Raw genomic sequence first — 27,630 nt, 5'->3', positions numbered from 1 at the left:
AAACAATGATTGATGCATTACCAGTCTCCAAACTCATTGGTCAGACCAACGGCTTGTTTCTGATCCAGAAAAGATCCCTACATTCCTAAAGGCTGATGAAAGGAGTGGTAACTAGTACAGGTCGATACCATGTTGTTATCTCACTAATTCAAGTTGTCAAAAGGAAGTGAATAAATGTTTGTCCTATCGGGCTGGGCGATGAATTGAGTTTCAATTTCAATTCACTTTTTCCCCCACAACCATGAAAACAAGATCATCGAATGAAAACGATTATTGTGCCGCATGCTCATTTTGTCCTGTGTTGTAAATGCAGCGCACCCTTCCTTACCACCCCCCCCCCCCCCCCCCCGCCCAAACCCAAACAGCTGGTGTCGAGAGGGAGGAGGGAGCCATGGTGCGTTTCTCCAGTGATTTTTTATTTAATATTTTTTTAAACGTCTTTGGTAACTTGTAGAAGATGACAGAAAGGCAGCCTTTGGTCGACAAGGAAGGTAAAACAAAGTCGTCGTCATATGATGTTCTCAAATCAATGAGTAATCGTGTTTAATAATCGTGATTTTAATTAATATCAATAAAAAAATCATGATTGTGATTTTTGCCATAATAGAGCAGCCCTAGCTTTATAAAAATAAAACAAAAAGCATGTTTCATCATAGTGCGGAGCAATATGGGAAGAAATAAAAATCACTATATCTGCTTAGGTATAGAAGATCACGTTAGACAATCCACTCCATGTTCATCATACCGGTCTGCATAGCAATGGCAAGTATGATAAGTATTGAGCTGAAACTGGAATTTTCAATTGACACTCAAATATTTCAGAAATGACTGAGAAATCCCGAGTTAATATTGGCTTTATTTTTTTATCGTTCATTTAGACGATAAAAGCTTGTCCCAATTCACAACATAATAAGGACTTAAAAGTGCGAAGCCTCCACCATGCCTTCTGGGCTCTTTGATTGAACACAAACGGTCTTGGCTGTGAGCCGCCACTAGGGGCAGTGTGGCTAACCGTGAGTTAATGAATAACTGAACGAGTTGAGTTAGTGTCATTGTCGGTGACGTGCGTCACATAAAACAGATGTTAAAAACGATAAATGTCAATATATTGCCGATTCCTACTTCAGAGCATCACCTTTCCATCGCAATATCCCTTGAGAAAAATCCCTCAGCCCCATAGAAGTTTGTACAATTGAAGTAAAAAATCACAGGTTTCCATTTTCTTTTCTTGGCTTTCGGCTATATAGTACATTACAAATGATATTCATATTATATTTCCACATTGTATATCCAACATGTGAACTGGGTTTAACATGACTTGCATACTGTGGCGTTGTGTTGGTCAGTGTTTATGCAACCACTGCTATGTGGCAATGACTAAATGTAATGTCCTCTTATTATAGTGCCCTTCCTGATGACTTGTCGTACAGAACTTGTAAGTCACTTTAGATAAAAGCGTCAGCTAAATGACTAAATGTAAAATGTAAATGTAATTATACGAGTATTATTGTGCGTGTTAATCCACCGCGGCTTAGTCTATGAAGTGCTCTCGCTCCCTTTCTCTCACCCCACCAAAAAATACACACACGGGCGTCATCTACTCTCACTCTCAAATATCTCACTCTCACATCAAATTATTTGGTAGAAGTTCTAGAAGGAGGCGACACTCCATCGGCCATCAGGCTCAGACATGTCACCGTGGGACTGGTTGTCTGAGCCGTCATCAATAACCAGACGAACACGAGAGGCAGAGAGAGGGGAACTCGTTAAACACACAGGCCTCAGTGCAGAGGCTTAATAACCCTTTCACTACCACACTACAGAAGGTTAACCTTTCACTACCACACTACAGACGGTTAACCGTCTGTAGTGTGGTAGTGAAAGGGTTAACCCTTTGTCGTGTGGCAGTGAAAGGGTTAACCTTCGGTATTGTCGCAGTGAAAGGGTTAACCCTTTGGTAGCGTGGCAGTGAAAGGGTTAACGTACAGTAGGCCGACATATCTCCGGTTTTCCCCACATCGATGTGTAAATTACGGCGACAGACAGACCCGCATTGCGTTACGCGCACAGTCCTACAGTCGCGTGTCTCGCTCGCCGCACCTACTGCGTCTCCACAATCTAATAATTCTTAACGGATGTCATCATTTCGCTATATATACGTCTCAATGAATCCCCCTCTCTGTTCGTCTAGCGTTCGTCCGGTTGCCTCTGGAGTGTCTCCTCGCGCTGCCTTTCCGCGCGACGCTGCTAGCATAGATAGCGACAGAGAGAGGCGTACAGTGAAGGGAACAGAGGGGAGGGTGTTAGGAAACAGACAGAAGGAAAGAAAAGACAGATAAACTCTCTCCGTCGCGTTGAGATTAGGCTAGCGGACGTGTCGCGGGAAGGCGCTACGAAGATCAGGTGACGCAGATCTCGCCGGCCCACACCGGTGGCCTGCTGTCGTAGGGGACAGGCGGTCTGACGGCCGCCATGGACGTCAATGCCGACGCTGCCTCTGGCTCTTCCTCCTCCTCATCTTCCTCCTCCTCCTCCTCTCTCTCGGCCCGCTCCCCGGCTCCACCTCGGCCCACCCACGCGGGGTGCTCCAGACCCGGCTGTGAAGTGAAAGGCTTCTCCAGGACCTTCAGGACCCGCTGGACCTACGGCGCAGCATAGAGAGAAAACAAAAAAGAGGAAAGCAATAAGAGTAAAAAAAAAAGTGAAACGAGTAACCAGAGGATCAGGTTGAGGGTTGATGAGGAAGTTGCCCTCGGAGTTGCAGAGCAACAACAGGATGTATATTGCTAGGTGTGAAGGGTTCTTGAGTCATCTTGCACTTCTAATTTAAAAGGATGGTGTTGTGTTGGTCAGTGTTTATGCAACCACTGCGATGTGGCAATGACAAAATGTAATGTCCTATTACATTATAATAGATAATCTAATATATTATATTATATATTTTCTCACCCACCTATTGTGAAAATATTTTCCTGTGTGTTGCATTGTTTTTGCATAAAGAGTGAGAAAATGTGAAATATGTACATAGTGCTGTTTCTGCAGTTCAGGTGTGACAAGAACCCTCCCTCTTGACATGAAATCTTAAGAATTGCAGCCACAATCGCCATAGTTAATAACGTGCGAGTAAAAGAGATCTTGGAAAAATGGGCGTGTAAAAAATGGCAGCTTCCTCGTAAATCTTCTCTTTTCTACCTAAAGTTGAACCTAAAGTTTAATACGCTATTCCTGGATCTTGAGTCATATTTGATCTGCAATGTCTAGTTTGACAGTTTGATCTGAATTTCATTCGACGGTGCACTGCTGCTAGATGTACGAAAATTACCATATTTGTACAGGGTATAGAGGCTGCTAGAATGCATCATCTGAGAGATGTTTAGGGGACCTCAAAGACCTACATATTTACTAGAATATGTCCCTTTAATGTTGGTTTAAGGTGTCCATCAAAGTGAAAGTTGAGCTACTGAATAGATATACAAATTGTATATGGTTGTTAAATCAGATTTCATTATACTGTATATTTTCATCTTCAATACAATTTTATATTATTAATATTACATTTTCCAACTGAAATGGAAGGAAAATGACATCATCACATGCATGGGGGCAAGAGGGATATACAGGGAATGGCCATTTCTACATATAATGGCATGTTTATCACAATCACTGTAACTGTCTAGGCCTAATTGAATTTACCCAGCTAGTCAAGAGAAACACAACATGGGTCATTTAGAACCTGACCTCAGAGAAGTCTCCGCTCTCAGCAGCCTCTATTGCATTCTGGGCGATGTAGTTCCTGAGCACCACGCGGGGGTTGGTGCCGTCCATCACCCTCACCCTCTCCTCCTGCAGGGCCTGAGCGTCACTCTGGCCCTCGCATTCCCGGGCCAGACGCTTCCTGTGGCAATGATAACACAGTCAGAGACCCAGCCAGAAGGGTAAAAGTACCGGTAAAAGGGAACACACACCAGAGTCAACACCCTGTTTCCTCCCCTCTCTCTCTCTCTCCCTCTCTGTATCTGTCTGCTCTTATATCACTCACACTTCCATCCATCCTAATCTAACCCCACTCCTTCCTTCTCTTCCCCCCTCTCTCTGTATCTGTCTGCTCTTACATCAGTCACACTTCCGTCCATCCTAATCTAACTCAGCTCCTTCCTTCCTTCTCTTCCTCTCCCTCCCTCTCTCTCTCTCTATCCAGCAGGCTAATTTATTTTGTCATCATTTGGCAGTTTATCCCCCCCTTTTTTTTCTTACATATCAAGTTGACTTCTCTCTTTGCTCTCTCCTTCCTTGTGGTCCTGTCTGTTGTTTTATTGCCTGGTTTGGGCCTAATTCTGCATGTGACTAGCATGAATCAGCCTGGCTGTAAAGAGGAGTCTTGGTTCTATTGAGCCCATTTTCATTCAGATATCAAATTTAAGCTAACTTTGGAGCAAAGCCTACCCCCTTCGCCAGTGAGCTAGCACGACACGACTGGTACCTTTGGATTCCTCGAGGTCTCCAGTTTCATATGATACCAGTGTCTTCACGCTAGCTTAACCACAGACCCCCCCCCCCTTACCTGTAGGAGGTGATCCAGCAGGTCCAGTCCTCCGCCTGCTTGGCCCTCAGGTCCTCGTGGCTGCTCTCCATCAGCTCTTTGAGTCTGCTGAGCTTCTCCAGCTGCCGGGCCACGCTCCTCCGGTCAGAGATCATGTGGAATAGAGCAGGGTTGCTCTGCGCCATGGAGAGCAGCATGGCCAGCTCACTGCCAAGACGACACGGAAGGTCACACTGTTAATTAAGACACTGTTAAAAGGAACACGCCAACATTTTTGGAAGAGCTTACCGTCTTCTCCAGAGAGAGACAAGAAAATAGATACCAGTTTCCTCTCTGCACGTTCAGTAGAAAGCTATCTGGCTGCACGTTAGCCTAGCTTAGCACAATGAATGGAAGCAGACAGTGCCGGTTAGGCTAGGCATTGTCCAACTAACACCTCTCCTGAAGGCTACCTGTCACTGTCCGCTTCCATTCATTGTGCTAAGCTAGGCTAATGTGCAGCCAGATAGCTTTCTACTGAACGCACAGAGAGGAAACTGGTATCCATCTTCTTGTCTCTCTCTGGAGAAGACGGTAAGCTCATTTCCCAAAATATTGGCGTGTTCCTTTAAGGTCGTCACTTGTTGTTCAAGCTGCAAAGATGGAACTTATCCTCATTTTCACCTAAACAGCTGGGTAGTCGGATGCATACACAAGGTAAAGACGAAAGTCGATGTTTTATCATTTGATCACACTGGGACACATTGACACTCCATATGAGAGTTAACTCCCACTGTGATCTGAGGAGCCAGACCACATCCTCAAGTGTACTGCAAGCATACTTCTTCACAGCCCAGACGCTAAGGAATGGGTGACAGGAATGAATGAATATTGCAATAATTATAAAGATTTTCTTCCCCAGGTATTAATAAAACGTTCACTATTTGCTTATCAAATTGATGTTCATCCTAATGACCTCCATAGTAATTAGAATAAAGCGTGATATCAAACCAAAACTCAGATTTCAGATCTAATTTAGTGAGAAATCTTTGTTAATAATTTGCCAGTTACAATAAACGTTGACATCAGAGATGTGTATCACGACATCACAAAACCTCTCATTTCATCAGGATGCGAGTCGCATTGAAAGCCAATAAACATATTGCCCAACCTGACTCAATGGTGTGCAAAGCTGTCTGAAGACACATATGGACATTGAATTGCACTATTTTACTGTCTATTCTATCTTACTCTTTTTATTATTATCTATTTTTAAAACTGAATCAAAACATAAACAAGGTGGCCTATTGGGACGTTAGATCCTAATGTGAAAAACTGATTTTATATGTCTGCACTCTATGTGCTCATTTTTTCTGTTGTGAAGCACTTTGAGCTGCAATGTTCGTATGAAAGGTGCTATACAAATAAGGTGGATTATTATTATAATATTATTATTATTGAAGGTCACGTGTGGACACACGGCAAATAAACCTCACGACATCATGACTAGATCCCATTGAATCCCATTGAAATAATACTGTAAATAATAATGTAAACCATATCTAAAGTCAGCTCTGCGTTGCGTGAGACAGCCTCCTTTCACACTACTGAGCTATAAGAGCTACAGCACGAGGTGTGGTGGTGGGATGTGTACGATGATTTCAAAGAGGAAGAGAGGCAAGCAGTAGCTGCTGTGTTGAATAGAGGTGATGCAATTGGGACATTATAAATGTGGAAAGATCGGGTTTGTTATTTGCACTGCGCTGGTGTCTGCTATGATGAGGATGTAGCAGTAGGTTGATTAAACAGAGATCTCATAACAAGCCATTGTTAAAAGTCTAAAGGTCACGTGTGTGTCACGGCAATAAAACCTCATAACATCATGAATAGATCCCATTGAAATAATACATTGTAAACCATATCTAAAGTCAGCTCTGCACTATTCTGTCACCAAAAAAAAAGAAAGAATTTAGACCAAAACGCTGACAGAAAGAAACGGTTCTCAGGTGACTGTGCGTACGACTCTCTTCTTTATCTTGTGGATTAACCGAGCTTTGTGCTCAGATTCTTTCCAGTGCCAAGCTAAGTGTTGCATCTAAGTATTGACCTCTCAATTTTGGTGGACATCTTATGGACTTCTGATGCTCCTGTGTATACTGTTTACTTTACTCATAGTATATATATATTCAGATTCTAATTCTTTATTGCCCATATTTATTGTAACAAATAACATAACTGATATACAGACCCTCATCTGCAACTTTGATTACACCGTTTACTTTCTCATATTCTTATATTCAGAGTTAATTATATTGTATTGGCTATAGTTATGTCCTTCTACTATTACCATGCCCATACCTGTACCTCCCCTCCCCCCTCCCCCGTGCTGCTATGACGCCCCGCATTTCCCCAAGGGGATCGATAAAGGAATATCTTATCGTATCTTATCTTAATTTATCTTATAATAAAAAAGAAAACGGCAGAGAGTCTCAGATAAGAGCAGCTTGGATTCTAAAACTAAAAGCGAACTACACCACAGCCTTGGTGATTCCCTCACCGTGGATCCATGGAGGGCTTGTTGGCGGCCTTGAGTTCCTCCAGGGAGGCACACTGCTCCAGCAGCAGCGCCGTGGCCTGCTGGACGACCCCCTCCTCTCCCTCAGCAGCCCCTCCGGCCGCACAGGGGATCTGACTCAGACTGCGGAACGTGTTGGTGAAGTCAGCGCCTGAAAGTAAGTAAATCCTTATTTCAGAGAGGCCTATTGGGATGTTAGATCCTAATGTGGAAAAACTGTGATTTACCTTACCCTGCTACCTCTTTTATCTTTTTTATGCTCGCTTATGCCTGTATTTTGTACTGCTGTGAAGCACTTTGAACTGCAATTTCTGTATGAAAAGTGCTATACAAATAAAAGTTTATTATTATTATTTATAGAATGCCTTTCCTACAGGCGGTTTCGTCTCGACAACGTAAACGCTCCAAAATGGACCCACGTTTACTTCCTGTCGCAGCGTTTGCTGATATCAGTAACTGACAGGAAATGAACACGGGTCCAAGCTGTTCTCCCATAGCAACACAAGTCCATTGAAACCGTCCATACGATTAGGTAACTAAGTGCTTTGATCCAAACTCCAGGATCAAAATGGCACGATAACAAAGTACACCCTATATAAGCAGAGGCGGGAAGGAACCGAGACGTGGCACTCCCTACCAGCTGCTTCCGTCACCAGCTCTGGGAAGATAAGCAGGCAAGGGACTCTACCAAATGAATGGAATGAAATTTATTATTAAAAAAATATATATATATATTCTATTTATTTTTGGGCTTTTTCTGTATTTTTCACCTACCCCAATTTAGTCGTTATGCCAATTCCCTTCCTGGTCGTTGCGTGCATTGCCCCACTTGTCAGCCTGGGGAGGGTGTAGAACTACCACATGCCTCCTCCGATACATGTGGAGTCGCCAGACGCTTCTTTTCATCTGACAGCGAGGAGTTTCACTGGGGGAATGTAACGCGTGCAGAGGTTCACGCTATTTTCCCCAGATCTCCTCCCTGCTGAACAGGCGCCCCGACCGACCAGTAGGAGTCGCAGTTTACAACGACCAGGATACACATCACACCGGCTTCCCACCCGCTAACACTGCCAATTGTGTTAGTAGGGACGACTGACCAAGCCGGAGGTACTGCTGACAGCTGGATTCGATCCCAGAGTCTCTGCGGTGGTAGGTGAGTGCTTAGTCCACTGCGCTACCCAGCTGCACCTGGCAGATCTTTTTTTCTTTAACTGGACTTTCGTTATAGTTTTGGTACAAACTGATGTACATCACCTTTTTTGATGATTTACAAAAAACTAGGTTAAACCAGACTAACGGTTTGCCTAGTTTTGACATCAAATTGAGATTTTTTTTATTTACAATATTGAAATTGACAGTTGATTGGTATTGCACAAGTCAGTTTCATTAACGACATGAATGACGTGCGTTGAGTTCTCAGTGAGAACATCACCTCCCATTCATTTTCCCATCTGTCTTCCCTCTTCCTATATCCAGCCTCTTTGATATAACCACCTTTAACAGATCAAGGAAGTGCTCACTTCCTATCAAATTCATGTGTCAGTTCTATGCAAATTTGATCTCACTACCTCTTATGCACTGTCATTTTAAGAGCGCTGCTCTGTTGTAATTTAAAACTGTAATTTAAAAAGAAACTCAAAGTTGAGAGCGATGCACTGCTCTGTTGTTAGGTTGAGAGCGACACACTGCTCTGTTGTTCTATATTATATCTATAAGGTAATTTAGAACTGAACTTTGTAAAGAAACTCAAAGTGTTAAGAGCGATGCACTGCTCTGTTGTTCTATTAAGTGTTATGAGCGATGCTCTGTTGTAAATATTTACTCTGTCTATTCTATTTTATAAAAAAAATCTTTTAGTATTGCCTATTTTTAAACTGAATCAAACCGCACTTTTTTACTCTGTCTATTCTATTTTATTATTTTTATTACTGAATGAAACCGTAAACAGAGAGGCCTATTGGGATGTTAGATCCTAATGTGAAAAACTGTGATTTACCTTACCTTGCTACCTTTTTATGCTCGCTTATGCCTGTATTTTTTACTGCTGTGAAGCACTTTGAACTGCAATTTCTGTATGAAAAGTGCTATACAAATAAAATAAAGTTGATTATATTAGCAAGTAAAAAGATGAGAGGGACACAGAAAGCTCATAAATCTCACAGAGCGTTATCTGTCGCAGCGGTTTTCCATTTTAGGAACATGGTGAGCAGGCTACACTCCAACTCCATAGTAAACTGTGGCATTGGTCTGCTGATGCATAGTGTTGTGGTGCCAATTTCATTCCAGGGTGAAATCTGTTCCTACGCTACATCCAGGCGCAAACTGACGTGATAAACGAACAATATATTAAATTGACATTTGCATTTCAAAACGGCAATGTCAATCTGTCATTATGTACAATCGGCTTCTTTCTCTTGACAAGAGAGGCTGACGTTAGCAAACCCCCCCACCCACCCAACCCCCTCCAATGTACAGTTTCTTCCCCCTCAAATGTATATATTTTCTTTTATGATCGCAGTACTGTATATTTGTATATCTTGTATGTCATAAATGTCGGGATGTAACAGTCCTGTATATCTGTATGTCGTGTATGTCATAAATGTCATGATGAATTGAAAATGGGGGACCCTGATGTAAACAAGAGGAAAGTCTTTCTCTGGTCTGCATCCCCTTAACAATTGTGTATTGAGCCGTACTGTATTGTACCCATTCGGCAATCTGTTAATAACATTTTCAATCAATCAATCAATCAATCAATCAATCAATCAATCAGCTAGCGAATGTTGGCCATCTTGGCTAGCTAGCCATGTACAATGGTACGACAACATCAAGTTGACAAACCGAAACGAGGTGCGTGGAAATTATTGTATACATGTTATAAACTGATTGACATGACCGTTTTGAAAAAGATTAACTCCTTAAAAACCAGACGTAGGGTAGGGAACAGATTTCACATTGTAATGAAACTGGCCCCAATGTATGTATCAAATGTAATTGTGTTATGAAACTTCCCTCCTTTGACAAGAATCACTATTCTATCCATCCATACACTCGGTTGTACCTCCTGATAACAATTTCACAAACGCTACTACATACAGTAGCAGGAATGGAAGTTGTAACATAATCTTTTGGCTTAGACGCAGTGAAGAAATGTCAGCCCCTTGGTTGCAGACAGAGGTTGCGTGAGACAGCCTCCTTTCACAATACTGAGCTATAAGAGCTACAGCACTAGGTGTGGTGGTGAGATGTGTACGATGATTTCAAAGAGGAAGAGAGGTAAGCAGCAGCTTCTGTGTTGAATAGAGGTGATGCAATTGGGACATTCTTTCAACCTAAGCTTTTTGTAACCTTTATTTAACCAGGTGAGTGACCGTGAGTGTGAGTCCCATTGAGATAACAAGGTCTCTTATTCCAGGGAGCCCTGTCTAGGAGAGCAGGATAGTGTTGTAAACAAGATCAAAGCAAACATTAAAAACACATAGCAAAACATGCAGTAACAACAACTCACAGAGTCATATGCCAATACATTAATGTGCCCAGACACGGTTAACATGGTGTAGTAGTGATTAACAGGGTGATAATGTGACTAGAGAGTGGTGTAGTAGTAATTAACAGGGTGATAGAGACAGGGTGTAGTAGTGGTTAACAGGGTGATAATGTGACTAGAGTGGTGTAGTAGTGGTTAACAGGGTGATAATGTGACTAGACACAGGGTGTAGTAGTGGTTAACAGGGTGATAATGTGACTAGAGAGTGGTGTAGTAGTGGTTAACAGGGTGATAGAGACAGGGTGTAGTAGTGGTTAACAGGGTGATAATGTGACTAGAGTGGTGTAGTAGTGGTTAACAGGGTGATAATGTGACTAGAGATAGGGTGTAGTAGTGGTTAACAGGGTGATAATGTGACTAGAGATAGGGTGTAGTAGTGGTTAACAGGGTGATAATGTGACTAGAGAGTGGTGTAGTAGTGGTTAACAGGGTGATAATGTGACCAGAGATAGGGAGTAGTACAATACAATTGTCATTATGCTATTTAATTTAAAAAAAGTATATTTTCTTTAACTTTTTTAAATCAACTTAAAAATATACTATATCAATATATAATATATATATTTTTTACGATATGAGAACATGGATGCATGATGGTGTACCTTCATTATTCTATACACCTCCCTGCCCCAACTCTCTCTCCACCTCATACCCAGCTCTCTCCTCTCTCTCCACCTCATACCCAGCTCTCTCCTCTCTCTCCACCTCATACCCAGCTCTCTCCTCTCTCTCCACCTCATACCCAACTCTCTCCTCTCTCTCCACCTCATACCCAGCTCTCTCCACCTCATACCCAGCCCCAACTCTCTCCTCTCTCTCCACCTCAGCCCCAGCTCTCTCCTCTCTCTCCACCTCATACCCAGCTCTCTCCACCTCATACCCAGCCCCAACTCTCTCCTCTCTCTCCACCTCAGCCCCAGCTCTCTCCTCTCTCTCCACCTCATACCCAGCCCCAGCTCTCTCCTCTCTCTCCACCTCATACCCAGCTCTCTCCTCTCTCTCCACCTCATACCCAGCTCTCTCCTCTCTCTCCACCTCATACCCAGCTCTCTCCTCTCTCTCCACCTCAGCCCTAGCTCTCTCCTCTCTCTCCACCTCAGCCCCAGCTCTCTCCTCTCTCTCCACCCCATACCCAGCTCTCTCCACCTCATACCCAGCCCCAACTCTCTCCTCTCTCTCCACCTCAGCCCCAGCTCTCTCCTCTCTCTCCACCCAGCCCCAGCTCTCTCCTCTCTCTCCACCTCAACCCCAGCTCTCTCCTCTCTCTCCACCCAGCCCCAGCGCTCTCCTCTCTCTCCACCTCAGCCCCAGCTCTCTCCTCTCTCTCCACCCAGCCCCAGCTCTCTCCTCTCTCTCCACCTCAACCTCAGCTCTCTCCTCTCTCTCCACCCAGCCCCAGCTCTCTCCTCTCTCTCCACCTCATAGTTACTCAGCCCCAGCTCTCTCCTCTCTCTCCACCTCATACCCAGCTCTCTCCTCTCTCTCCACCTCATACCCAGCTCTCTCCTCTCTCTCCACCTCATACCCAGCTCTCACCTCTCTCTCCACCTCATACCCAGCTCTCTCCTCTCTCTCCACCTCATACCCAGCTCTCTCCTCTCTCTCCACCTCATACCCAGCTCTCTCCTCTCTCTCCACCTCATACCCAGCTCTCTCCTCTCTCTCCACCTCATACCCAGCTCTCTCCTCTCTCTCCACCTCATACCCAGCTCTCTCCTCTCTCTCCACCTCATACCCAGCTCTCTCCTCTCTCTCCACCTCATACCCAGCTCTCTCCTCTCTCTCCACCTCAGCCTCAGCTCTCTCCTCTCTCTCCACCTCATACCCAGCTCTCTCCTCTCTCTCCACCTCAGCCCCAGCTCTCTCCTCTCCCTCCACCTCATACCCGTGTTGTGCATGGTCTGCAGCAGCTCCGTGATCAGCGTCTCGTCCTCGGGCTCCTCCGTCCTCAGCAGGCCCAGCTTCCTCCTCATGGTCCCCAGGTAGAAGCCGTTGTAGAGGTCCAGGTACTCCTCCAGGACGGCCTCGGCCCGGTCCGGCGGCAGCTCGGGCTCCAGCGCCTCTGCCAGCTTCACCAGGTTCCACCGGCACATGGCCGGCTGCGCTTGGTACGAGTAGCGGCCGGAGTTGTCCGAGGCGTTGCAGACGAATTCTGGATCGAACCTGCGGGAGACGAGAAGAGGACGTGAATAATGTGCTGACAAAATGAAATTAAACTAGAAAGCTGCACTCGGTAGAGTGCACATCTCCGAAGGGCAGCATGGCCTAATGATAATGCAGATGTATGTTAAACATCAATCTAAAGCCACAGAAGAGTAGCGCTGCATGTGATTACCGGTTGTACACCGGCTCTACTCTCCCTGGCTCTGATGAGAATGTGTTGGGGTTGAGTGTCTTTATGAAAAGGCAGGGGGCATCTGATGAGAATATGTTGGGGTTGAGTGTCTTTATGAAAAGGCAGGGGGCATCTGATGAGAATATGTTGGGGTTGAGTGTCTTTATGAAAAGGCAGGGGGCATCTGATGAGAATGTTTTGGGGTTGCATGGCGTTATGAAAAGGCAGGGGGCATCTGATGAGAATGTTTTGGGGTTGCATGGGGTTCAAGTCAAGTCAAGTCAAGAGTTTTATTTGTCACGGCATACAAGTATACAATGAAATGTGGGGGGTGTTGCCCGCAACGATGTGCATAATACAATAATAAGAATCCAATAGAACGACATTGTGCAATAAAACAAGTAAACAGAGTAGGGCATATCGGTATATGTACATGAGTTATTTACAGAGCATGGTAGGACATGCTAGGTCCTGTGGTAGTGCAATACACTGTTAGCTACGGATGAGGCACTGGATCTTTATGTACATGCAATATTATACAATCTCAAGTTATACTATACTATTCTTAAAGTGACCTTTCCTTTTGTAAAGTGACCATAAGTGTGAGCGTGTGCAGCATGAGTGTGTGTTTGCTCATGTTAAAGTGGCTGCTAGTGTGTGAGCGTGTACAGTGTGTGTGTCGTGTGTGTGCTCATGTGTGCTTGTGTGTGGAGAGTTTAGTGTTCAAGCCAAGGCTCTGATGGCCTGGGGGAAGAAGCTGAGCCGAAGTCTCTCTGTCCTAGTAGCTGGTGTTCGCAGGCGTCTGCCTGACCTCAGCAGCATGAACAGGCTGTTGTTGGGGTGGTGAGGGTCTTTCATTATTCTGCAGGCTCTGGATTTGCACCTCTTGTTGTATAGAACCTGCAGGGGTGGTAGTGCAATACCCGTGGTACGCTCGGCTGAGCGCACCACTCTCTGTAGGGCCTTCTTGTCCTGTGCCGTGCTGTTTCCATACCAGGCAGTGATGCTTTATGACAAGGCAGGGGGCTGAGGGGGGAAGGGATCTAATAAAGCAAATGAAAAGCGGTATCTTCCACGTGGAACACACACACTGGCGTATTAGCAGACTATATACTGTAGCTAATGAACGGAACTATTTATTATTATTATCAACAACTATCCAGTTAGTTATTATAATAATAATAATAATAATAATAATAATAATAATGTCTTGGATTTATATAGCACTCTTCATGACACCCAGAGCGCTTCACAGAGTCCATTATTCGTTCATACACAGTCATACCGGTGGTGGTAAGCTACAATTGCAGCCAGAGCTGCCCTGAGGCAGACTCACGGAAGCGTGGCGAATAATCATCGCCTACGGCCCCTCCGACCACCACCAACATTCATTCACATGCATATGAGGCAAGTAGGTTAAGTGTCTTGCCCAAGGACACAACGGCAATGGGATGGACATGGGCTTGAGTGGGATTCGAACCACCAACCCTTCGATCATTGGACGACCCGCTCTACCCCTGAGCCAAAGCCGCCCCAATAGTGCAACATTTGGCTGAGAGAGAGAGAGAGAGAGAGCGAGAGAGCGAGAGAGCGAGCGAGAGAGCGAGCGAGAGAGCGAGAGAGCGAGAGAGACTCTGCCTGCCGGACATAATGAATGATCTAATAAATCTGGATACAAAGTGACAACGTCAGCTCAGTCCCTGAGTGTTGGCATGGATTGGATACAAGAACCTATTCATTCACCACAGGACAGCTCAACACTTAATTTGACCCATCAATCACATATGTAGTGATGATCTAGTTTGGCATATTGCATCAACTGTAAACGGATCGATGATGTTGACTACAATCTGCCCAGATCAATGTTGTTTCATTTACTAGTTTTATTTTATTTGCATAGTGTCTCAAAACTCATCTATGAGACTATGTATTGAATGAAGGTGGGCAAAATCTAATAAAATATTTAAATTTACATTTTACCACAAGAAAGCAGGGCATAGAGTGCTTAGAATTAACAAGTTCATTGTGTGTTTTATCTGCTATTATGTTACAGCATAGGAAATTATCAATAGGCATTGGGCTGTGCTTTTACAACACAAATAGACAGTTATAAACACAAACAGACTAGCCTACACATAAACAGTAGATAAACAACTATCTTCAATATCATAGGTTGGCCTTCTCTTTCTGACAAGTGCAACACTCATTACTATTTGTTTATTTTTAAAGCTCTTATTCGTAAGCTACCTCCTTATTCTCAATGTTGTTGAATGGAATTTTGGAACCTATTTGACCGGATTAGCGACTGGCTGCCAGGTCCCTCAAGCACGAGCTCTGAACTTGGAAGATCAGCCTTTTCAATTGATGAGGTTCTTCCAACATTCACAATGAGAGTATGATTTCCACTCACTGTGTCAACTTGTGACCGTTAACTGATTTAGTTGTTTATTTTAATTGCCTTTGTGTTATGTAACTTTGTTTGTTTATTTGTCTTTTCTTAATTGTAAACCCATTGTTTCTGTAAATGAGGGCAACCTCAGCTTCCTACTATTTGAAATTGAATAGATTCCAATGCAATCAGTGGATGACAGGGACTCTGTTTCCAGCTGGCAAGCTGCCCACGTTTGTAGCTAGTTGGGAGCTTCAGTTTCTACGTGGATCCGCGTATTAGTCCTAGTAGTGGACTGCTACTTCAGTTTCTACATGGATCCTCATATTAGTCCTGATACTTCAGTAATACTAACTTTATTTACAGAGATACTCCTCACAAAAAGAACATGGAAGAAGGCAAGGAGTATCTTGGCAGACAGCTCCCATCCTTTATTCAGCCAGGTTGAGCTCTTGAGCTCTGGGAGGCGCTATAGAGTCCCCCTGGCAAGTAGGAATATATTCAAGAAGTCCTTCATTCCAAGTGCCATTAGCATCCTTAATTCTGCAAAGTGACCAACAAGACGGAAGCCACAGACATGAACAGTTTTTTATGTGTTTCTAATGTGTAACCCGGTCTATGCCTGGGTGTTGGACTCCTCACTTTCATTTGATGCACACATAAAAACAGTCTGTCGAACCTCCTTCTACCACCCGAGGAACATCTCCAAACTCAGACCCTCACTCTCCCAGTCTGACGCCAAAGAACTGGTCCATGCATTTGTCAGTTCCCGCATGGACTACTGTAACTCTCTGCTGGCAGGCCTTCCCTCCAAAACCATCCAGAGGTTACAGTACGTCCAAAACAGTGCCGCCCGTGTCCTCACCAAAACCCGGAAAACACAACACATCACCCCAGTCCTCCATTCCCTTCACTGGCTGCCAATTAACCAGCGGATCAGCTTCAAGGTTCTCCTGCTGGTCTATAAGGCCATAAACCACTCCGGCCCGACCTATCTCCAGGACCTCCTCTCCCCTCAACCTGCGTCCAGGTCACTCAGGTCTGGCAGCCAAAACCTCCTCGCCATCCCACACACTAGGCTGTCGACCATGGGGCACCGTGCTTTTTCCACACTGGGGCCGCGCCTGTGGAATCAGCTGCCGGGGTCCACAAAGGCCCCAGTCTCCATAAAACCCATTTATTTTACTCTGCCTTCCACTAGGGCCTTTTTTTTTTTTTTTTATATATATTTTTTTCCCCCTCCATTTTTTCTCCGATTTTCTCCCATCCCAATGTTAGTCGTTATGCCAATTCCCAATCCCCTTCCTGGTCGCTGCGCACTTACCCCCCACAGTCAGATCATCTGGGAGAGTGGAGGCTATCACGTGCTTCCTCCGACACACGTCCAGCCAATCAACCGCTTCTTTTCACCTGGCAGCGCGGATATTCTCCGAGAGGGCGTAGCGTGTGGAAGGATCACACTATCCCACTCAGGTCCCATCCGCGCTTAGCAGGCGCCCCGACCGAACTGTAGGAGTCGCTGTTTACAACGACCCGGACCCACCCCGCCAGCTTCTCCCACCCTCTAATACTGCCAATTGTATTAGTGTGAACGGCCAGCCAAGCTGGTGACGTCCAGCTCACAGCTCCGGGGTTGGTGACGAACGCAATCTCCGCTACGCCACCTAACCGCCCATCATTAGGGCCTGTTTTTTAATCTGCTCCTATGTTTAGTTTTTTATTTTGTTTTATTTTAATTTATACATTTGAAATGTTTTTATGTTTTAAACCTTTTTAGTCTTATCTTTTTATTTTATTCATTTGAATGTTTTCTTGTTTTAAACCTTTTATTTAATTTTCCTTCTGCTGTGAAGCACCTTGAGAGCTCACTGAGTTTAAATGGTGCTATATAAATTAAATCTATTATTATTATTATTATTATTATTATTATTATTATTATTATTATTATTATTATTATTATTATTATTATTATTATTATTATTGTTGTGAAGGGCCAGATTAAACTGAGAATCTACCTTTATTGTTTGATATACTTTGTATATTATTTATATATATACACGGAATATCCCTTTACCTGCGTTCAAACCAGAGTAATATTCGCTCTCCTATTGGACAGCGCCCCCAGGCGCCAGCGCGCAAGCCCCCAACGGCAGGTTCAAAGACAAGTTCAGGCATGTCAGAACATGCCCGGAGTCAGCGTATTGATACCAGACAAAGACTGCGGTTTGGGACTAGATATTCACTTAAGTATAAATACAGCGCAAGGTGCGCACACCAGTAGTTCAGTTCAGCCTCGTTCAGTACCTTACCCACCTTCACCACGAGCCAACGTGCAGTGAAGTGAGCAACCTTGCGTCTAACAGAGCATTGAGAACCACGTGCGAATAGAATAGTAAAAGTGTCAGAGTTTAATGAAGTAACGTCGAGTTCGACCTAATCTAATGTGAAGTAAATAGTCGTTCATTTATTGTATATCGTGCGGCCACAGTTCGTTCGTGTGTAGCATTACCCAGCGGTTCGTCGTGTCTTTAGCTAGTGTACTTAGCCAGGGTGTGTGGCCTAAATACGTCGCCCAGACCCGAGGAGTCCTAGGCGGAGAACCGTTGGACATGTACACAGGAGAATCGGCGTCGGCGATTGCAGAACCATTACTGGTTGGATTATATTGATTTGGAACGTGGTACCCGGAGAAGAGCATCGTTGATTTCCACTGTCGTTTGGGATTCAACCTCGTGAGGATTACAACTCGGGCCGGCCTCGTGGACGAAGGCTGGCTAGCTGTCATCAATGCTATCTAGCATTTGGATTACAATTATTACTTTGCTGCTGATCAAGGGAGTTTACAAGGACCGACTCCTGTACCTGGAGTCTCTTTATTCCTCATTGAATCAGACGGAGTACCCGAACATTCCTCTACCCTCCAGGCCTTACACCCCCGGAGGGAACCCATTGTCTCCAGGCGGTACCAGTGTTGCCCTATCTAGTTGCTACTATACGACAAGTGGTGTCAACTTAGACCCATCGTAGGATTCCTGCTATTCTTAGTGACTCATGCTATTGACTGACTTTACGTATATTCTTCGCCATACAAGCGCGACCCTAATTCTCATTCTGTAACCTAATGTTGCCTAATAATAATAAATTACCCTCAAATACTATTTCTTTGTCAATGCCGTGTTCTTGTGGGTGTTCACCATCTATATTCGATGTACTGTCTGGCCAGTAATTAAAGTACATAACTAGCAGTGGTTTAATCTATCACAATCTTTAATACAGTCAGGGTTTTGTAACCCCTCAGTTACAATTATTATTATTATTATTATTATTATTATTATTATTATTATTATTATTATTATTATTATTATTATTATTATTATTATTATTATTATTATTATATTATGCCCGTTTGTGTTTTATGCATTTCTAATGTGTAACCCTATCTATGCCTGCTTGTGTTTTATGTGTTTCTGTGTAACCCTGTCTATGTCTGTTTGTGTTTTATGTGTTTCTAATGTGTAACCCTGTCTATGTCTGTTTGTGTTTTATGTGTTTCTAATGTGTAACCCTGTCTATGTCTGTTTGTGTTTTATGTGTTTCTAATGTGTAACCCTATCTATGCCTGCTTGTGTTTTATGTCGTGCTAGATGCCTTCTGGCTTCGTTAGTTGATTTTCCGTGTGTGTGTGACTGGGGGAAAGGAAACTCCTTATCTGACAAAATGTCTAACCTGTCCATGAAGCCGTAGGGACCGTAGTCCAGCGTGAGTCCCAGGATGCTCATGTTATCCGTGTTGAGGACTCCGTGGCAGAAGCCGACACACTGCCACTGGGCCACCATTCGAGCTGTACGCAACATCACCTAGAGAACAAAAGAGGGGGGGGGGGGGGGCCAAACCGGTCTCATCGGAAAACGTAACTAAAGTACTAATCGACCACAGGAAAAAAAGGAGGTATAGCCATAAGCCATATTTTTGACATATAGTATTGGCAAAAGTCCAAAACAAACACCACAACCAGGAGTTGAACCAATAATCATTGCAGTCGTGGACGAGTGCTCTCACCACTATCTAACTATGACTACAGTTAGAGTTGAGGTTAGTTTTAACATCCGCTTAGCGGTTATGGTTAAGACATGAAGTTAAGGTTAAGGTTAGGGTTTGATCCCCATAAAAGGTTCAAAATGTTTGAATGTGTACTTATTTGTAATACGTACACATGTTACATTTTCCATACAATGCGTAACTATACTACTTATGGCAATAACATGACGTACATTATGTGATTTGGTTTCTTTTTATTTAACAGAACAAACAGAATGACTCAGCGTGTCACACAGCACAGCAGCAGCCAGGCGGCCTCAACCTGCGACAGCAGATTATAAGGATAAGAGGATCCCAATGTTCTTGGCTCCAAACAAAAAGGACAAGGCTAGAAACCTTGCAATACCCTACATGTTGGTTTAAGTATAATAAAAAAATTAAAATTAATTAAAAAAACATTTAAAAAAAGGTAAATGGACTGCATTTATATAGCGCTTTTATGCAACACGCTTTACAATTTCATGCCTCACATTCACACTGACGGTGGAGGCAACCATGCAAGGTGCCAACCTGCTCATCTGGAGCAGTTAAGGGTTAAGTGTCTTGCTCAAGGCAAGGACACTTTGTCAGTTTTATTTTATTCTACAACTTCCACACACTGCCGGGAGGAGCGGAACTCGGACCGGAAACCTTCCGATTACCAGACGACCGCTCTACCTCCTTAGCCACTGTCGCCCCCAAATACAAATACTTTAAAGAGCATTATGACTGAATTACTGTATGACATATTTTTTTTATCCACTTTTTCTCCCCATTTAAATTTTTTTTCTCCCATCCCAATTTCGTATTTCCAATTCTTCCCTCCCCTGTCTTGAACGTTGCTAGACTATGCCTCCCACTGGTCGGCTGTAGTGAGGACAGAAGCCTTGCATCACGGTACACGAGGAGGCAGCCTGTCGCATCTTTTCACCGCAGCAGCTCGATCTCTCAGTGGCGAGGAGTAACGCGTGGGAGGCTCACGCTGCCCACGCTACTTCCTGCTTCCGCCGCACCGGCGTCACCAAACCGACCTGTAGGAGTCGCTGTCCACAACGTCCAATCCCCACCCACCGGCTTTCCCACCCTCTAACACTGCCAATTGTGTTAGTACGACGGCCGGCCAAGCCGGTAGCAACGCCGAGAGCTGGGCTCGATACCAGCATCTCCTGCGTTAGTGGCGAGCGCCTTGTCCACTGCGCCACTTAGCCGCCTACCGTATGACATCTATAATTAGTTATGCACACATAAATCATACCTGTAAACTAAGTTTAAAAAGTGCTTTTTAGAGTTGAGTAATGACAAGTCTTTTGAATCATGTCAGTCTTAATAATTATTAGAGTGCTATATTGAATGTTGCACTCAGACATAAGTGTTGTGCATGAAAAGCCTGGGACCGATCCGACACCCCCACCTCTCTGAAAAAAGCCACATTTCTCTCCACTCTATCTGGGTAGTTCTGCTGGATCTCGGGGTAGAACATCTCCATGACGTAATCCAACATCTGGCTTCGGATCTCGTCGCGGCCATAGCTGGGACCCTGTCTGCCCGTCTGCTCATCGGCCCGCTTGAAGATCTCAAAGGACCCAAACCTTTACACACACACACAAACACACAAACACACACACACAGTTATGGTGATAGTATGTTACAAAAATTAGCTGGTGAATTCTAGAATACTAAGGCAAATAGGACTAGCTGTTGTATAAGGTGTTAGCTACTATTTAAAGAAACTTGAATGTCAAAATACTATTATGAGCCTGTGGTTGCCATGTTTACAGTGCACTGTGAGATAGTTTTACTTCTGATCCATATACGCTGGTTTTAAAGAGATGGTCATAGGACAAACCCCACTTCCAGTACGTTCCGATACAACTTGCAGAGAAATATTGTCTCACTTTACTCAGTTTGACAGTTGGTAACTAGCAACGTTGGCGTGAAGACATGCTAGTGCATTTGGTCTCAACAGTAGCATTGTTGACGTTTACAAAAATGAGACCATTTATGGATGTATTTGCTCCATCACGCCTGGCGAATTTATCGCTCAAGTTGAAAACATATTCAACTGGAGTGAACACCGTTCTATCCGCCCAGAGCAAAGCTGCGTCTGTTAGTGTGCACCTTCTTTTGTGTCTTTCAACTGACTTTGTATTAGGGGTGTAACGATGCATCGATTAATCGAAATGCATCGATTCTAATGTGTTGGATTCGATGCATCGATTTGAAAATGTTAGAATAGATTATAATCTAAATAAAAAAATTAAATAAAAAAAAAACGATTTTATGTGTGTGTGTATTGTTTTTATTGACCTATAGTCCATTCATGCTGAGTGAATCAGTTCCCCCAGCCACATTTGTGTATTCAACATCTTTTGGGGAATTAACTGATAGAAAATTTATCGAAAATTAATCAAATCAAATCGTGGTCAAATGAAGAGATTTCATGATGCATTGAATCGTTGCCTGAAGAATCATAATCGAATCGAATCGTTGTGAGGTCGAATCGTTACACCCCTACTTTGTATGCATTCGTGCCACCTCTAAACGTCGTTTTACATTGCATTTGAATGTACAATTAGTCGATTAATCGGTCAGTTTGGTCCTAGTCGACCAAGGCTTGCTTAGTAAATGAGTAGTTTTCAAAGCTTTTTCCCGTGCTGAATGATATTATATTATATATAGATATTAGATATTATAAGCAGATCTCTGATAAGCACTAGAAAAGAGATCCTTCTGAGTGATTGTGGGACACACATTTTTACAGATCTGTCGATTGAATCAACTAATCAAAATCGGGTTAGTGGACAAATTCCTATGACTATTAGTTGACTACGAATTTGAGGACAACCCCATTATATATAGTCTTTCCGTGGTATGAAACACAAAACACACAGTGCAAAATCTTAAACTTTAGTTAAGAGATGTAGGAACCGGAGGAAGGTGGGAGCGATGCGGAGGACCACAGAGCATCTCTCGCGGCGGGGGTTCCCGCTGTAGTACACGTCCCGTGTGACCCTGCTGTCTGACGTCACCACGGAGCCGGCCCTGGTGGTGGGCACGCCCAGGGCAAAGATCGCCTCGCTGCACAGAAACTCCCTTATGCTGGAGCGCAGGACCTTACGGCCATCGGCTGTCCTGGGGGGGGGGGGGAAGAGAGAGAGTGCAGTGTTCTATAGATATCTATGGTTACTCTACCCGTTACAGGAAATGCATGCACTTCACACGTGTTTACATGTTCAGCATTACAATTGGCAAACAGTGCGTGGTTGCTTACAAAACTACATTACAGATTACAGATTCCTTTATTGTCACGTATTTTCAGTACCTTACAGCAAAAAAAAATTGAAATTTTATTTGTTGTGGTCCCTCGACCATAGCAGCTTCCAATAATATGAATACAATAAAGTTTGCATAGAATAATAATAAAATAAGATAAAATATGACTAAAATAAAGATGACTATACAGTTCTAAAACGTGTGCAGTGCAGATAACAAGATGTAGATATTATACAATTTAAATAACAAACTGGATATGTACAGTTCCAAAAAATGGTGTAAAGAATCATGGCCTAGGCACACAACCAATGGACAAAAGTATCACACAATCTAAGGCTATAGCTTCATACACAGCTCAGGGTGATTGACACGAGTGAGTGCAACAACCGTACCTGGAAAAGGGCGTCAGTCCAGCTCCTTTCACCTGGATCTCCCACCGGCCGCTTGGGTTCTCCAGCAGCAGCCCCGGGTCCTGCCCCTCTGGGACCTTCACCTCCCCCAGGTAGCAGGCTGCACCGTCGCCCAGCTGCCCGGCGAACTGTCCGAACTGGTGTCCGCAGTAGCAGTGCGCCGCGGGCTCGGAGCCGGGCATCACCGTGGAGCCACTAAGGTACTCCGGGCCCAGAGGGTCGCGCATCACCTCCTCCCCGCTGAGCCCGAGCAGCGCCAGGGCTGCACCGGACACGGCCACGAACCTGGGCTTGGTCAGCGGCTGTGGTGTTACCGTGGAGAAACACGCTCCTTTCACCGATCGCGCGCCCGGTTCTTCCGACGAATCCAGGGGGAGTTTCTTGAGGGCAAGATTGTCAAACTCGAGCCGTTCCAGCGGCGAACGACTCATCGCCAGACCCATCCCGTCCATCCCAACAGCGCAGAACAATCTGAAAGCCGCGTTGCGAGAGATATTTGGTAGTGTCAGACGCGCTAGAGAAGCCATTCAAATACGGCCATTTGTGTTTTTAGATTTGCTTGTGCAGCAAAAGAAACCTGCACGGAGACATTAAAACCCGACTCACGCTTTCATAACAGCGGATGTTGTGAGGGGTGTTGTGTTGCACTATTATGGGTCCTACAGGAAACGTTAACAACGGAACTCATGTGTTTGATACCAGGTGTGTGCTAGTAGTCAATGCAATGCCCCTGTTCTTCATGATAATGCTCTGGGATATTTAAAGCTGGAAATATGCGTTTGCGAGCTGTATTTAATGATTTTAGCATATAATGTGGTAGGAGATTACGAATACTGAGTGTAGAATAAATGCATTGTAGGTTTTGGTATTTTCATATACATAGGCTATGTTGACCCCAATAAAAACTAACCCTGAAGTTGTCAGCGAACTTGGATGCAGCTTTTATGTTACAGTAGCCCCTTTCGTGACTGTGATGCACGCCAACAAGGTTTGGCCGAGTGAATCCACAGTCCCTTGCTCCTCGATAGGAAACCAACCTAGATTTACCATGAAGAGCTGGTCCTGCCCGAACCGTTCGTTATACAAGTATCACAGAGAAATGTCAAAGGTACTCACAGTTGCACGAGGGTCTTGGACAGAGAAACGTAATGGTTTGAAAACTCGGCGTTGTTAATAAACATTTTAAATATTTTTTATAAACTGGTCAACACTGCTCAAAACGGCTCTAGCTGCCTGATCACAGCGCATGCGCATCAGGCACCCAATGCCGGAAATAAAGCTGTGTTGACCAGTTTATAAAAAAAATTTAAATGTTTATTAGCAACGCCGAGCTTTCAAACCATTACGTTTATCTTATACTTATATAACAGGAGGTGCAAATCCAGAGCCTGCAGAATTATGAAAGACCCCCACCACCCCAACAACAGCCTGTTCAAGCTGCTGCGGTCAGGCAAGCGCCTATGGTCACACGCTGCAAGAACAGAGAGACTCCGGCTCAGCTTTTTCCCCCAGGCCATCAGAACACTGAACACTGAACTCTCCACTCACAAGTACACATGAGCATACACAACACTCATGCGGCAACCGCTAAAACAACCACGTAAACAAAATGTCACTTTAAAAAATAGAATGTCACTTTAAAGGAAGGAGGCTAGCGTGAGGGTGCCTGGCTAGTGTGAAGGTCCCTGGCTAGCGTGAGGGTCCCTGGCTAGCGTGAAGGTCCCTGGCTAGCGTGAAGGTCCCTGGCTAGTGTGAGGGTGCCTGGTTAGTGTGAAGGTCCCTGGCTAGCGTGAAGGTCCCTGGCTAGTGTGAAGGTGCCTGGTTAGTGTGAAAGTGCCTGGCTAGCGTAGCTTTGCATTACGGCCAGGGATGATCCAGGTTGAAAGGCTTGAAGCAACAAGTTGTTCTGTCTCTGCCCCCTCTCTGTGGAACCTGGGGTGACAGGTCTCTGTCTCTGCCCCCTCTCTGTGGAACCTGGGGTGACAGGTCTCTGTCTCTGCCCCCTCTCTGTGGAACCTGGGGTGACAGGTCTCTGTCTCTGCCCCCTCTCTGTGGAACCTGGGGTGACAGGTCTCTGCCCCCTCTCTGTAGAACCTGGGGTGACAGGTCTCTGTCTCTGCCCCCTCTCTGTGGAACCCGAGGTGACAGGTCACTGCCCCCTCTCTGTGGAACCTGGGGTGACAGGTCTCTGTCTCTGCCCCCTCTCTGTGGAACCCGAGGTGACAGGTCACTGCCCCCTCTCTGTGGAACCCGAGGTGACAGGTCTCTGTCTCTGCCCCCTCTCTGTGGAACCCGAGGTGACAGGTCACTGCCCCCTCTTTGTGGAACCCGAGGTGACAGGTCTCTGTCTCTGCCCCCTCTCTGTGGAACCCGAGGTGACAGGTCACTGCCCCCTCTTTGTGGAATGCTCTTCCAATCCACATAGAAAATGTCAACATTCAAAACGGACCACAAAACCCACCTCTTCACACAGGCTTTCCCCACCTTAATTGCCATTACCCCCCCCCCCTATATTTGTACTCCCTTGTTGACACAAATCCATTTTAAGCCTCTATTTGAATCATTTGATCATTATTAAAGTGATGTTTTTACTTGTTTTATGTAATCCCGACCATGTAAAGCGGCTTTGTGTGCCCAAACATGGCATTGTGTGTGTGTGTGTGTGTGTGTGTGTTTGAAAGCAGGGCACTGCAGCAATGTTTGCCACTGTAAGCTTCCAAAATGATATTTTTTTAGGATACACAGCCACCGGCGCTAAACGTTTCATCGGCGGAGCCGTAATGGCTGCGGCAACAGGAAAGCGGAGGAGGTTGGGGAGACCGGACCGCGTTGCTGGGATTCCACAAACTGCTGCTTTTTTGCCTCGTGACAGACAGAGGTACAAAACAACCGTGTCCACAAACCAACAGCGTCGGTTTGTAAAAGCAGGAGCTCGGCGGTCCGGCCTCCAGCAGAGGTGCCGCTCAACAAAGTGTCGACACACATGATGAATCTTTCCCCCCCCCCAAACGTAAACGTTCTAAATGGGCCCAAGTTCATTCCCTGTTGCAGTGTTTGATTGATTGATTGAATTTATTAGATCATTCATAAAGGATACATATAAAACTGTCCAGCAGGAATACATACATTAAAAAAAAAAAAAAAAAAAATTGGCTGTAAAAAATCATCGAGGTTAAAAACACAATAAAGCCAAAAGGCTTATTTCCATTGTGGACCTCTGGGGGTAGGGGGTGCTAATATCCATAGCTGACAGGAGATGCACTTGGGTCCAAGCTGTTCCCTCGCAGTGTAAAGGTCTATATGACATGAGAGGAGATACACTTGGGTCCAAGCTGTTCCCTCGCAGTGTAAAGGTCTATATGACATGAGAGGAGATACACTTGGGTCCAAGCTGTTCCCTCGCAGTGTAAAGGTCTATATGACATGAGAGGAGATACACTTGGGTCCAAGCTGTTCCCTCGCAGTGTAAAGGTCTATATGACATGAGAGGAGATACACTTGGGTCCAAGCTGTTCCCTCACAGTGTAAAGGTCTATATGACATGAGAGGAGATACACTTGGGTCCAAGCTGTTCCCTCACAGTGTAATTCCGGTGAAAAGGTCTATATGTCAGGATTTCAACGAACCCATATGTTATGTAGTACGTACGTAGTATTTTGTATGTAGGTAGAGGTGTAGTAATAAGACTCAGGAAGCAGGTTACTCGTTATCCTTTTAGTTAAGCAGATTAGGTACAAGCATGGTATAGCAGGGTACAGCCTGTTCTAGCAAGGAAGGACTCTTCTTCTTCTCTCATCATCAAGCAACGTGTGCTCTTCTTCTCACTTCCTGTAAGCATAACATGGCATTGTATCAACTACGCCCCATAGTGGAGACTCTTGGGAAGTACAGCTTTCACATGCATTACAGAACACAACACCATACCCATTAGGGTTAGACATTTAGAATGCATTTCGATTATTAGAGAGAAAACAAGATTGTTTATAAAAAAAAAATACAACTTAGAGAGTGACAGGAAAAATTTGATGAAGATCAACAATCCTCCTGAACAATATTTGAGCGCATAACGTTGCGATATTTAACATGTGACAATGCTGACCTTAAACCCCCTGAACCACAACCAAAACGTTTGTGCTTAATTCAACCAATATATCTTGTAATGTGCATCCACCTCAAACACACAGTCACCCAGAACATGTAGCTCAATTCACACTAAAGGTTACTGATCTACTTGAAAACAAGCACCTTTTTTTTCTGGTGCTTGGAAGGGTTGCAGTTGTGTTGATGATGAATCTAGCATTGCAGCCTGACCTACTGTGTGACTGAGGAAGCCATCAAGCGTACCTACGCATGTACTACTGTATGCACGCTCACACCCACCAAGCAACCGACAGATGGACAGAGTGCAGTAATCATAGAGGGGCTCTTTCGGGGGCATCTAATACATAAGTAAACAGTACTATAAATAAATAGGACCATAGCCAATCTGTGAGCGAGGGATAATG

The 27,630-nt window shown here is 44.6% G+C and overlaps 1 protein-coding gene across 1 annotated transcript; it reads right to left on the bottom strand.

Annotated features, from left to right (window-relative positions):
* Positions 1-362: 362 nt before the first annotated feature.
* On the bottom strand, positions 363-23,759 carry selenoo1 (selenoprotein O1). Its single transcript, XM_084334538.1, has 9 exons — positions 23,108-23,759; positions 22,371-22,574; positions 20,854-21,031; positions 19,092-19,222; positions 12,527-12,804; positions 7,077-7,245; positions 4,562-4,747; positions 3,739-3,895; positions 363-2,642 (listed from the first exon to the last, which is right to left on the bottom strand). The coding sequence occupies exons 1-9, from the start codon at positions 23,650-23,652 to the stop codon at positions 2,400-2,402; spliced, it is 2,091 nt and encodes a 696-aa protein (XP_084190664.1). The 5' UTR covers positions 23,653-23,759; the 3' UTR covers positions 363-2,399.
* Between the last annotated feature and the right edge of the window lie 3,871 nt (positions 23,760-27,630).

The sequence above is a fragment of the Notolepis coatsorum genome, assembly GCF_963971535.1.
Source record: "Notolepis coatsorum genome assembly, chromosome: 18".
Classification (NCBI taxonomy): domain Eukaryota; kingdom Metazoa; phylum Chordata; class Actinopteri; order Aulopiformes; family Paralepididae; genus Notolepis; species Notolepis coatsorum.
The sequence above is the reverse complement of the archived record's forward strand: the minus strand, read 5'-3'. Positions and strand labels throughout refer to the sequence as shown.

Bases quoted from the DNA above. Each gene is read 5' to 3' on its own strand.
- selenoo1 (XM_084334538.1), bottom strand. From the start codon at position 23,652: ATGGCTTCTCTAGCGCGTCTGACACTACCAAATATCTCTCGCAACGCG. The intron at 22,575-23,107 runs GTACGGTTGTTG...CCCCCCCCCCAG, and splicing joins GGACTGACGCCCTTTTCCAG to GACAGCCGATGGCCGTAAGG. The intron at 4,748-7,076 runs GTGAGGGAATCA...TCGTCTTGGCAG, and splicing joins AAGCCCTCCATGGATCCACG to TGAGCTGGCCATGCTGCTCT.